Below are 13,642 nucleotides of genomic sequence, written 5' to 3' on the forward strand. Positions count from 1 at the left end.
TTATTAATTTTAATGAAAGTTTACAAAGACTTAGGGTTTCCAATTCATTCATTGTTTGCACTTTTCTCCCCTGCCCACCCCTCCCCTCAATTCACTCTTCTTCTTGAAAAGTAAAAGAAAAACTCTTTCATTGTTATGCAATCCCTCTCCCCAAGTCCACTCCATTGTGTGCAGCCTTCATTCTGGACTCCTGTCATGACAATAATACCCAATCATATATCCCATTTAAACAGTTCTCTCCCTCATCTGTTTCAATACAGTATACCTCATTCATCCCCTCCTTCTCTGTCTTCCCTCAACCCTGTTGTCAGTCCTGTTTTACAACAGTGGCACTATGCAGTATTTATCCTTTTGTGACTGAGATATTTCACTCAGCATAATGTCCTCCAGGGTCATCCATTTCGTATATTTCATGAGTTCCTTGTTTTGCAATGCTGCGTAGTATTCCATTGTGTGAATATACCAGAGCTTCTCTATCCATTAATTTGTTGATGGGCACTTGGGTTGTCTAAGTCTGCCTTAAGTTACATTTGTATTCAAGTTGGAACTTACAGGTACAGCTCGTATGTGCTATCAAATGTTGGTCTTAAACATAATGTCTAAGTGGTCTTTTCTGTGCATAACAACATTCATAAAACAGTTCCATATACACTAGAAGATCTTTAACAAAACAAAAGCTCTGGAGGCTTCAAGGTAAGAAGCTGCCCAGCCAGCACAGTTCGCATAGTTCAAGTTCACAAGCTGCCCTTAGGGAGAAGGATGGGCAATCTCCTCCCATGACATTCACAGCCTCTGCCCACTGACCCACGGGTCAGCTATGGGTCAGCTCTGTCTCAATGGCACATGACAACAAACAGTAATAAATGTAATACACTGTTGTGAGGTGTGCTGAAAAGTAGTGTTGTGATTATGAACCACTGTGAGTACACCGCGGGCAGGTCGGTAGTAATTGGCTAGGGCAGGCTGCTGTCACAAAGTGCTACATGAGATCTATGAGCTATTGTCATGCAGACGGGTGCAGTCTGGGACGGGCTGGCTGGCTGGCTGTGGGGTTGCAAAGCCCGCCAGAGAGTGTGCACCGAGGCCAAATTTGTAGTACCAACACACATGCATGCGCACATGTGCGCATACCCCCCACTCCACCCTACCCTCATGAGTGGTATTGCCTTGCCCTTGACCATGGTGGATGGTGGCGTGATGTACCAGCACTGGGGAGACAGCCCTTTCAGCCCTGATTGAAGATCTTCATCCTATACTTTCTGGTCTTTGTTCACAGTGTGTGTGAGAGGCCTAGTGCTCTGTAAATTCACTTTCCTTTCCTCTTTCCTATTAGATTCAGCCACTTCTTATGCATCTGAGAGCTGGACAAAGAAGAACGATGATAAACAAAGAATTGATGCCTTTGCACTGTGGTGTTACAGAAGAGCACTGAATGTACGTGGGCCGCAAAAGAGCAAACAGGTATGTCTTGGTGAGGGCGCAGCCAGAGTACTCCTTTGGGTATGCCATTAGGAGCGGCAAGTCCTTGGAGAGGGACATCATGCTTGGAAAGGTTGGCAAAGGAGAGGAAGGCCCTCAACCAGGTGGATCTACACAGTGACTGCAGCAATGGGCTCAAGCAGGTCCGAGATTGTGAGGACGGCACAGGACAGGACAGGGTTCAGAGCTACTCTTCATCGCAGCTACGCTGTCAGACTTGACTCAAGGGCACCTAACAACAACATCAGTTCACAAGGTAGCCTGACGAGCATGAATAAGAACAAAAGAGGCAGAAAGGAACAGCTTTCTCTACTCGATTTTTAAAAGAACTCTGATGCCATACATTTAATGAGCCAGGAATAGTCAACGGATGTGTTGAACTATTGAGTTGTAAACAGCTTTAGTTTGCTTAACTGCACAATCAACACTTTTGGTACCAGCAGCCAGGAAATCAAAAGACAAACTGCACTGGGGAAAGTCTGCTGTCAGGGACCTCTCCAGAGCACTGAAGAGCAGCGACATCAGTCTGGAGAATAAGGTGCTCCTGATCCAGGCCACGGTCTTCACAATTACTTGCTATGCTTCAGAAAGCTGGACAATGACTAGGAATGATAGAAGGAGAATCGATGCCTTTGAGCTGTGGTGCTGGAGAAGAGTATTGGATATACCATGGACTGCTAGAAGAACAAACAGATTCGTCCTGGAAAGGGTGAAATCAGGCTGCTTCTTGGAAGCAAGGATTCTGAGGCTTTGTCTGCCATACTTTGGACACGTTGTAAGGCGAGACCAGTCCTTGGGAGAGGGATGCCATGCTTGGAAGGGTGGAAAGACAGAGCAGGAGAGGAAGACTCTTGATGAGATGGATTTACTGAGTGACTGGGGTAATGAGAGGAGGTATGTCAGGGATAATAAGGTTGGCACAGTGTAAAGCAGGTTTCAGGTCTATTGTACTGTGGGTCGTTATGAGTCACAAGCGACTCTACGGCACACAACAACTGCAAACATGCTATTAGTTGTACATATAAACTGGATGTTCCTAACAGACACTGTGACCCAGGCAAACTCTTAGCTCACTTTCTTGTAGTTTGGCTAAGCGGCCACATGGGGGCACTCTGTGGCCTGCACCTATAGGGAATCTTCCATCTGCCCCTCACCTCAATTGTTCCTCTTCAATTTGCTAAAGGAGAAACTTGGGTAATATCTTCGTGAAAAGCACCCAGAAATGATGGGGAGCAAAGAGGCCCTTCCTGCCGACGTGTGCTTTCACTTCATTAAAAAAATGAGCAAGTCTGACCTCAATTCAAATCCCTAATCGCAAGATTGGATAAAATGACCTCATTTAACTCTATTTAATAAGTAGAAGAGGCTTTAGGAATACCAGCTCCCTTTCATACGCCTGCAAATTAAAACCCACAAATTCACCAAATACACACGAGAGAGAGAAACAGCAGGTGAATTGCATGAATTTGACTCTCTCAAGAGGGTTCAGGATTCAGAAGTCCCACCAGGAATAGGAAGGCGGCCTGGACAATCGCCCCAGAGAGCAAAGATGTGTGGCTGTTCTGATTCTGCACTGCAGCTTGGCCATCACAGCCTGAGGGAACAGAAAACAGATAAGAAAGATGGAAGCAAAACTAGGCGGGCAAGGAGAGAGGCACAGAGTCCTGAGAACAAGACAGTGTCAGGACAGAGCATTCCAACAAGGTCACCTGGCCCCACGTCCTCTCCACAAAGCCAGAGCTCTCCACTCTGTCCTATGTCTGAGCTTCTCACCAACCGCTGCATCCAAGCTTTCAAATGTAATATTCACACTAAAATATAATACAGGTAGATGCGTAGGTACAGATAGATCTATGATGAAGCCATAGGCAGAACTATGCATTCTTATAAAGGCTAACTGTAGAACTGTACATGGCAGAAAAGAAATTCCACTTCCCTGTGCAAACACCCCACCTCCTGACTCACATAACAAGTTTTGCGGCCTGATGCTGCCCTCTAGTGTATTTTGAAGGGACAGTCACATAAGGAGAACTGAAAAAAAAGCATGTGGAAAAATCTGGTATCATCCACTGGGCCCAGGAAGGGTAAAAAGACAGCAGAGACTTCTATAACTGAGTAAATCTGGCCCCATTGTAGCTTTCACAGTATTGCGGGACTTTGGAATTCATGGTATTTAGATTAGTGGGGTTTTTCCTCCTTTCTTTTAAATGTTTTTTTTTTAATAACACTGGGATCTGTAGTTTGCTACACTTCCTTCTGACATAATGGTGGCTTCTGTGTGCTTGAGCAAAAGTCAGTATTTCACAACACTCCTACTGATGTAGTGACATTGGTGGACTGATCATTTCATTTTAATTCTTTACTGTTTAAAGCCCTCAAGGGTGGGGGGAATAAAATATGAAATATAACCTTTATGGAAGGGAGACAAATATAAGACAATCGCTCGGCCAAATGCAGAGTGCAGGACTGGAGTTGCTGGTGTTGGTATTATTAGGTGTCACGGAGCCCATTCCATTCACAGCAACCCTGAAACCGCAGATCTGAGCCTCGCCCCCACCTGGGACACCCTCACCATCTACAACATGCCACAGCTCATTCACCGTTACACTCGCTGTGTCAGTCCACCTTGTGGGGGCTTCCTCTCTTTCTCTGACTTTCTGGCTTTCCCAACACAACGTCCTTCCCCAAGGACGGGCCCCGTCCTTCACATCATCCAGTCCATCCAAGTGACGATGAGAAACAGAATCAACTGTTCCAAGCTTTCAAATGTAATATTCACAATAACTTATAATACAGGTAGATGTGTGTACAGGTAGATGTGTAGGGAGCAAAATACATGTGAGAGGGAGTTCCACCGTTTTTGCCTCATAGGAGGACCTTGGTCGCACTTTCTCCTGTAGAGACCTGTTTGTTCTGTTGGCAGGCCACGGGTTAGCCTCTCCCAACACCACGATGCAATGTCATTGACTCTTAAGTCACAGTTATTACACAGTGCAGCTTTCAGATGCATAGGAAGCACCTGAATTAGGGTAGAAGTTCTCTATCAATAAAATAACCTGCTGCTGTGGAAGGAACTTCAAGTTGGTAAGTTTCTGTCAGTCAGACTAGAACTGCGCTCTGGATGCCTTAACCTGCTGGGATCTGCCTGAGGTCGACCAGGAAGGAGGACTTTCTTCCAAGGAGGCCTGATTTCAAATGCCAAGCTTGTGGTCCCTGGGAGATTGCATGTTTGAAGCGCCCAGAGATTCCTCCAGCACCAACAATGAAATCCAAGTCTGTTGCCGTCGATACTGAGGAGGGAGGGACATTGAGGAAACATCACATAATCGCTGTTGACAGGGCCCAGTCCTTGGAAAAAGAACGTCATCCTGGGAAGGGTGGAGGGTCAGAGAAAGAGAGGAAGACCTTCGACGAGATGGACTGATAGAGTGACAGGACAACGGGCTTGAGCACAAAGATGATGAGGGTGGCAGCAGGAGGACAAGGTTGAGACCTTCTCTTCAGAGGGTCACTGTAAATGTCGACTCAGGGGCTTCTGACAGCGACAATCTTACTTAGGTTTCAGGAATCTCTTGAACATGACTCCCTCGACAAGGTCATCGTCAACTCCTGCACTGGCTACACAGCAAGCTACCCTTCACCCTGTAAATGCTCCTTTTGTGTCAATATCCTCAGGACAGAGAACTGCTCGGCGGAAGCCTGCCTGCCCTCTTCCCACTCTGCTCGCTCCCCCGGCACGGAGTAAGTGCCAAGGACGAATGCTGGTCATCTGACCAATGTCTACAGCTATGGTGTTCCTTATAATGAGTGACAACGACAGGAGAGAGAGAGGGAGAGAGAGAGAGAGAGAGAGAGAGGAGAGAGGGTGACCCAAAGAAAAGCTTTTCCCCCCTCAGGATCCCCGCAGTTAAGGGCACACGTGACAGAAGGATTTTGGGGGAGATTGTTCTGTCATCAGGTTCCATACTCAGAGGACGCAGACGCACCCTCTTGGTCTTATTTTGGAAACTTGCATATCCTCACATTTTTTGGTGAGGTCTGACGGAGCCATAAACACGCAGCTTCTTCACAAGCAAGTAACAAGGAATCTCTGTTCACTTACAAAATTCACCTCACTTCGAAATTGGGTAGGTTATTTTTTTTAAAAAAAGAAACACGCAACATACACCATCACAACTCCAAACTTGATGTTGAGTTGCTATTATAAGAGATGACGCTGTCACTTCACGATTTGAGGTAGACCTTTTCCTCCTCATTAAAGGCAGTGTCCTTTTTATGAGCCGTCAAAGGACACTCAGTGTCTGAGTGAAAACCAGCTGCAATAGCTTCTTAGGTGTAGAAGAGCCCTGCCTTGAACCAGCCTCATGCCACCATCTCCCACGCAGTTTATCTTGTCCTGAAGAGGCTGCTAAACAAAACAGGGGATGGTTCGAACCCACTCAGAGATCTCCTGGGTCGACTCCGTGGTGATCTCTAATGATTACAGCCCTATTCTGTCATGAGGCCTCACTATGAGTTATTATCATTTTGATGGCACCTATCAAGCATATTTGCCACTCAGGAAACAATGCCAATTACCAATGAGATGTGCCCGCGGCCTTTGTACAAAATCCTATTGTTGGTATGAACTAAGAGGTGTCCATTTTTCTTTGGCATACCTGCTGGTGGATTCGAACCGCGTGTCTTTGGGTTGGCAGTGCAACTCCTTATCACTAAACCATCAGAGTTCTGGGACTGGTTCCTAGTATTCTCCATAAGTTGATGTGAGGATAACATTCAGGAGTTTATGAGTAATGAACTTGGCTGCTAACTGAGAAGTTGGAGATTACAGTTCACCTGTTGTCGTTATTGTTGAGCACTGTCAAGTTGGAACCGACCCTTAGCTCAGCGTTCAGGTGGGTTTTCAGAGGCATTTAATCACATGGGAGGGGACTGCCCATCCTTCCCCCACAGAGCAGCTGGTGGCCTTGAACTGCACGCCTTTGCGATTTGCAGTGCAGCTTCTTATCATGACGCCACCAGAGCCCATCCACTTAAACACAGCTTAAGACAACATCCTGGTCAGCAGCTTCCCCAGAAACCAGATACTGAAAACTCCTATGGCGCAGAGTTCTACTGTGGCTTTGGAATCCGCTCAAAAGCAAAGGATACCTGAAGTTCTAGTGGAGTAGACAGTTTGTGTAGCCAGCTCAAAGGTGGAGCCTCCCTGGTGGTTCAAGTTCACCAAGGGCGCTGACGGAGAAAGACAGAGATCCCCTTCTGTGTGGTTTACAGCCTGGGACACTCGCTGAAGGGTCAGCAAGGAGCCAGCTCCCACTCGATGGCAGTAAGATGATGGTGATAAGATGGCACAGCATGGCACTACTCTGGAGTCTACCGAGGGACTATGAGCTGGAATAACTCTAAAGAAATTGGCACTAGTGGAAAGAATGCCCCGAGACCGGCCATTGGCCGCTTTCCTTCAGCCACTTTCAGTCTCATATACTGTCACCACGGTGCCTAATGGAGGTGAGTGGTGCAAACATGCAGCTGCCCCCGACACACACAGGTTGCCGTTTTGCTTTTAGCCTGGGGACTAGCTTGCCCAGCCCGCTGAATGCCACACCTTCCTTACTCTTGACAATTGTCCTCTGAATTTCCTGTGCAAAACGGGGCATCTACAAAACTAGGGACGAAATTACACCCCATTCACTCTGGCAAGAAGAAAGAGAATACAACTGGCCTATTAAGCAACACTGCCTTTGAATTCTATTTCTATGTCTGGAGCAAAGCTATTAGGTTTGTGGGCACAAACAGGATCTCTTTGAAGTTAACAGGCAAAAGGCAAAACGAGAGAAGTTATTATCAAACATTTTAGGTGCTGGACAAATACAGTCCCAAGATTGTAAACAGACTCTGCCATCATAGAAAACCATTTGATTTCTTCTTTACTTTATTCAGAAAAAGAGTTTTTCCATAGAAAGAATTCTGCAGTGTCTCTCGTTCCCCAGTATACTTATTTTTTGCATTAAAGGGAATCATCGCATTAGGGACATGTACTGTCAGGGACCTCTCCAAAGCGCTAAACTAGTCTAGAGACTAAGAGCACCACCTGGTTCAGGTCACTCTTCACAATTACTTATTATGCATCAAAGAGCTGGACAATGACTAAGGATGACAGAAGAAGAATTGATGTCTTTGAGTTGTGGTGCTGGAGAAGAGTCTTGAACATACCACGGACTGTCAAGAGAGCAAACAGGTCTGTCTTGGAGAGGGTGAAACCAAGCTGCTCCTTGGCGGCAAGGAGGATTTTGAAGCTGCGTCTCACATACTTTGGCCATGTAACCAGGAGGGACCAATCCTTGGAGAATGACATCATGCTTGGAAGTGCAGGAGAGGAAGACCCTCGATGAGATGCATTGACTCGGAGATGTTGAGACGGGCTCAGGATAGGGCAGGGTTCCCAGCTATTATTGTCCATAGAGTCACTAGTAGTCACAGGTGACTTGATGGCACATAATAACAATATAAAAGAGCAGCTCTTTCCTAGGAAGGAGTTGCACTGTCAACCCATAAGTGGGCAGTTCAAATCTTCCAGTGGTATCACAAGAGGAAGATGAGAAGTCTCTTCTTAATATAAGATAGTTTCCAAAAACCTCACTGGAGGCTCAGATCTGAGTTGATCCTGACTCGATGGCACTGAGTTTGAGTTTCCAAGCAAAAAGGTGGGTGTTACAGTATCTGAAGGACTGAGAAAGCATCATGATGGACTGAGGGGAGCAAGGGTGAGGGGTGGGTTCACATCTACACTCAACCACATAGTAGTCACTGTCTCCTGGACATATCACTCACACCGTGGACCACGGATTTCCTGCACACATCCTGGGATGCAAATTATATCTGCCCAGGATGGAATGGCAAGATGAAAGAGGCAGGATATATTAGGTGTGTTCCTGTGGATTTACCTAGGCCCATTCAGATAGAAAATTCCATTTCAAACCTTTACTTCTGAAATGCTGTCTAAGCATTCTGTTGTGCTTACTTGAGAAATCAAGTACCAGCAAAGAAAAGCTGTCTGTTAAGATTTCCACAGCAGCCGGTGGAAGAAGCCATTCCCCGGTGTGTGTATGTATGGGAATGAATGGGGAACACGGGGGGTTAGGATTCACTGTTAAATACACAGCGGCTAAGTCAGGCTCAGATCCTAATGTCGTCTAGGTCTGCGGAAACACTCAGGCTCACCAACGCTAAGGAATTAACACACTCTAGAAGATAAACTCCTTTTGTACCTCGTTACACTGGTTTCAAATGAGTCCAAAACTGCTAAGATCAGAGAAATGAACTAATAAATCTGCTATTATCACTTCAGTATGGGATTCTCATCCTTTAAATGCAAACTACACACCTCGTCTTAGCTGCTCCGGCATCATGCCCCACTGGAAGGGGAGCAGAGGCCTGGTATTAATTATATCCTGGAAACAAATCTCCGGTCCATGTTTGGAGAAAGAGTGAATGTGAGCACGCGCGCGCGCGCACACACACACACATACGTCACTGAACGGCGGTTTGTACATGAGCGGCACTCCCATGGGGCCCCATGTCTCTCACTTACTCTTGAGGTCCAGGTTCCTGGCTCCCGCTGTGATCTGGGTGGTGATTTTCGTGTCGATCTTGACCGTGTGGAGGTTGCTGGTGTCCCTTGAAATCATCACATTGTGCCACTGATTGTCATTGAGAGGCTTATTCGAGCTCCCTTTGATGAGGTTAGCACCATTTCCCAAGTCAAACACGTAATGCAGGTACCTGGACACAGGATGGAAAGGTGGGAAGGAGCCGTCAACCTTCGGAACTTTGGACGCCCGTCAGACTAAGTATTATCTATGGAGGGTTTGGGGTTTTTTTTCCTTAGAGGTCTTCTAGCCTCACTCGACAGATGAGTTTTCTAGAAGTTCACCTGATAAGAAGGTAAGAATTGCTATTTGGTTTCAGGCAATGAGGTTCTTCATTGTCTCTTCTACAGGAAAAGTGGAACTAACTTTTTAATATCTTAATATACCTTCCACTTTATGACTTTGAAAGGTCAATATGGTCAATTACACCCTTCCTCTTTGCTTTTTTAAAATTAATTTTAATGAAAGTTTACAGAGACTTAGGGTTTCCATTTATTCATTGTTTCACTTTTCTTCCTTCCCTCCTCTCCTGCCTCCCAATTCACTCTTCTCTTTAAAAAGTAAAAGAAAAATTCTTTCCTTGTTTTACAATCCCTTCTCCCAAGTCTATTCCACTGTGCAGCTTTCACTCTGGATTCCTGTCAGGACAATAATACCTAATCGTATCTCCCTTTTAACAGTTCTCTCCATCATCTGTTTCAATGCAGTCTACGTGATTTATCCCCTCTTTCTCAGTCTCCCCTCAGTCCCGTCTTTGCTTAAAACGCTTCCCCAGCCTTTGCTAATCACGCTGACCTTGGGATTCTTCGCACTTCTCAGTACCCATGCTTTCCACCTTGAAGGTCCTATCTCTGTGTGTGGAATGAGCTGTGCATGAATCCTTCAAATCTGAGCTAACATATTTTCCCAGGCCCCCACACACTCTCCTCATTTCCCAAGGTCTCCTCCAGAGTGTGTGCACATCATTCTTTTAGGAACTTGTGAATACTGTTTTTCTGTTATAGCTTTGTGTTCATTTGCTTGTACCTCCTAGGCTCAGGTAGATGTGTTTGGCCGAGGTGGGTGAGGACTACAGGTGGACAGAGACATGGTAAGGAAACAAAGTACTCATCACCTGGTGCCTACAGTTTCCTAATTCATTGTACATGGTCAGCCATGTTTGCTGAATCAATCAATGAATGTTGGAATCAATACAAAGATATCAAAGGCCCCTGAGAGTTGCCACAAAATGCCAGAACAAAAAATAATTCTTCAAAGAGTTCTGACAAAACTGAGCTTGAGTTAAATGGGATCCTGTAATCATACTCTGATTATTTAACTCTTTACAAAAATTAGTCAACACACATTTGTTAAATTGTTTTGTGTAATTACCTTGTATATGTCAGAAAATCTTTATGTGAAGTGCAAGACTGATCAACTATCTGCAATAAATGATGATTCAGTGTTACCTGGAACTCATGTCAACGTGGAGAGGGGAAAAAACCCCTCTACAGTGTATCTGTTAATTCCAGGAGATACTTACAAGTCATCTTAACAAATATGGTATTTCTCGCCTTTCTCCCTATTATCTCATGAGCTCATACATTCTGTATATAGTTTTGGAAACTGATGCCCATTTCCCCACCCCCCACGTACGTGCCACTAAGTAGACATATACTCACCCTTTGACTAATTCAACCACAATAAAGTCATTTCCATCCCCGCTGTTATACAGAATGAGTCCATCCAGGGATGTTGTCTTAAACTGGAAAAAAAGATGCATAGAGGTGTATGCCTGCAGCGTGGCTAAGGCGACATAGCTGGATTTGGTCTTGAAGGTGACGGGGTCGGCTATGATGTTCCTGAAGCCAAACCTGGCGTTGAGCTCACAATAATCAATGTCACCGTTTTTACACAAGTCAATGTACGCCATCCCATTAAAGGTCAAGCTCTGCAGGTGGCCGATGAAGTTGGAGGGGACAGAGGACAGATAACGCCGCTCAGTGATGATTCCCGTCTCTATGTTATGGAACTCCAGCCTGGTGTGATCGCCCGCCATCTGACCTAAAAGAAAAAGGGAAAGATGGCACTGTGACACCTGTCTTTATCTGAATGTCCCTTTGTCGCTTCCCTTACAATGTCACGTTTGAAAACAAGTGGATCCAAATACGCGCTCCGTATCAAACTGGCTGTAGCTCAAGCATAAAAGTTTCAAGAGAGAATGAAGGTAGGTTTCTAGAAGATAACATTCCTATGGTCAGTTTTAATCTCTCTCCAAATTTTAGGGTTAATGAGAAGACATCTTTAATAACCCAAGTTACAGAGCTTTTAAGGTAGAAAGGTTAAAAAAATAATAAGAGGAGGAGAGGAATAAAAGAAAGGAAGGAGAGGATATGGTGAGATAAAGGGAAATGAAGGAGATGGGGGAAAGAGAGCTAAAAGGAAAGAGTTAAGGAAGGATGTGCAGGAGGGCAGGCTAGGGAGATGACAGGTAATGACCATCCGAATTCAATCTGATCTTATGATTACTGGTAGGTGCTCAGAGTCAGAACTCACTCACAGCTGATGTTCAGGCAAACTTTCAGAGGCAGCAAACTGCCAAAGAGATGGCACAGCTTTCTCCCACAGAGCAGCTGGTGTTCCAACTCCCTACCTTTGGGTTGGCAGCACAGTGCCTTACATTAGGGTGCCTGAGCTCCCTAATTTCATACTCAGGCATACTTTTGTTTATAAAGAAAGTGCTTCAAGAGCAAAACCAAACCCATGCTTGTATGTTTTGCTGTACCCGAGAGTAACAGCGAGAATCGGCTGATGGTTCTCTGAACAGAGAATGACAGAGTCGAGTTTGAATTTGTGTATTCTCTTGGGACTGGCCTATCTGTGTGGAACAGGGCCCCAGTCTTCCCTCTGCCAACGTAGCGCGCGCGCGCACACACACACACACACACACACACACACACACACACACGGAGATTCCTGGGAATCATCCTGTGGACCTACTGTGTTTTCCTGGTGAGTCAGACACCTCAGCGGAGTAAAATACACTAATGGAAGTCATGACCAACTCGGAGAATGCCAGCAAAATTTGCCAACATTCCTGCCAGCAGAAGATTCTTTAAACACCCCAGTATGAAGCTTGATTGCAGACTAATTTAGCCATTTACTATTCCATTCAGTCCCTGTCTCTTTTCATTCTACCACATTTCTCCGTCAGACCCCGGGAAAACCAGCCTGATTCCATTGTACTTGCAGAGCGATAGGTGTACCTGCCTGGCAGATGGAGGGTGAAATACAAACACCAGCTTTTTCCTAAACTGCAAGTCATAACATCAACTTAAAGAGCTATGGTCAATGTTAGTTATTCACACTCAGCATCCTGATTTCATTCAGTGAAACTGCCATGTCTCTCCTTCAATTTCAAAAAAGGGAGGCTTGGGGAAGTAGGCTAGTGGCAAGAAGCTGCGCTGTAATCCCAAAGGCACGCAGTTCGAGGACACTAGCTGCTTTGCAGAAGAATGGGCAAGCTCCTCCTTTGTGATTAACTGCCTCTGAAAACCCACTGGAGGGTCAGCTATAGGTTGGTTTTGACTTGATAGTACACAATAACAACAACAAATTGCGATCAAGCTTTTTCAGGAGATAGTTGACCTAGTCAACCAACAGGATTACTTGGTGAAAACTTATCAACTTTATCCTCTCCCATCATGCATGATACTAATGAAAATATGAAATAGAACCAGTACCAGCATTAAGGGGAAAAAAACCTATTATTTTCAAATTTAGGAAGGATGAAAGGCACCCAAGCGTTGAGGACTCTCCTTTATAGGGTTGCTATGAGTCGCCTCCGACTCGACAACACTTAACAACAACAATTCCAATTCATGGTATAAGAGAGTAGAACTTCTTCATAAAGTTATCTTGGTCACAATCTTTATGACAACAGATTTTCAGTACTTTCTTCCACTGGGTGATTACAATATTTAAGTTAGCATCCTCAAAACCACTAATGATTGCCCAAGAATTGCTCTCAATTCATTGTCAATGGGTCAGAATTGACTCATAGCTGACTTCCTTGGTTTTCAGAGGCTGTAAATCACACACACACGGAGCTCACCCACTATCTTCCTTGGAACAGGTGGTGTATTACAACCAACCACCTTTGGATTGGCAGCACAACTCTCTACCCACTGGGCCACCATCGCCTGAGAATGAATCCCAGAGAAAACACACTGGACCTTCCTTCCTGGTTTAACTGTAGGTCTGAACACCACGTGGGTGGGTCCTGTACAAACATTATAAAAGCTTTCCATTCTTGAGTCAAAATAATGTAATATTAGATAGCTACCTTAAATGATATATTTGTTCCCATTCCAAAGAAAGGTGACCCAACAGAGTGTGGAAACTATAGAACAATATCGCTGACTTCACATGCAAGCAAGATTCTACTGAAGATTATCTAAAAACGACTGGAACAGCACATCAGCAGAGAACTGCCTGAAGTCCAGGCTGAGTTTAGAAGGGGCCGTGGTACTAGG

At 45.2% G+C, this 13,642-nt stretch overlaps 1 protein-coding gene across 3 annotated transcripts in view; it reads right to left on the reverse strand.

Annotated features, from left to right (window-relative positions):
• The window catches only part of NRXN1 (neurexin 1), a 1,383,864-nt gene that overhangs the window by 709,175 nt on the left and 661,047 nt on the right, over positions 1-13,642 (reverse strand). For all 3 annotated transcript variants that reach the window (XM_006880912.1, XM_006880911.1, XM_006880913.1), the window contains 2 exons: positions 10,790-11,171; positions 9,071-9,261 (listed from right to left, as the gene is read on the reverse strand). In XM_006880912.1, the coding sequence (XP_006880974.1) occupies positions 9,071-9,261; positions 10,790-11,171 (573 nt within the window). The remainder of the gene's footprint in view (positions 1-9,070; positions 9,262-10,789; positions 11,172-13,642) is intronic.

Source organism: Elephantulus edwardii, unplaced genomic scaffold (genome assembly GCF_000299155.1).
Source record: "Elephantulus edwardii isolate Elephantulus edwardi_28Jun2011 unplaced genomic scaffold, EleEdw1.0 scaffold00011, whole genome shotgun sequence".
Taxonomy (NCBI): domain Eukaryota; kingdom Metazoa; phylum Chordata; class Mammalia; order Macroscelidea; family Macroscelididae; genus Elephantulus; species Elephantulus edwardii.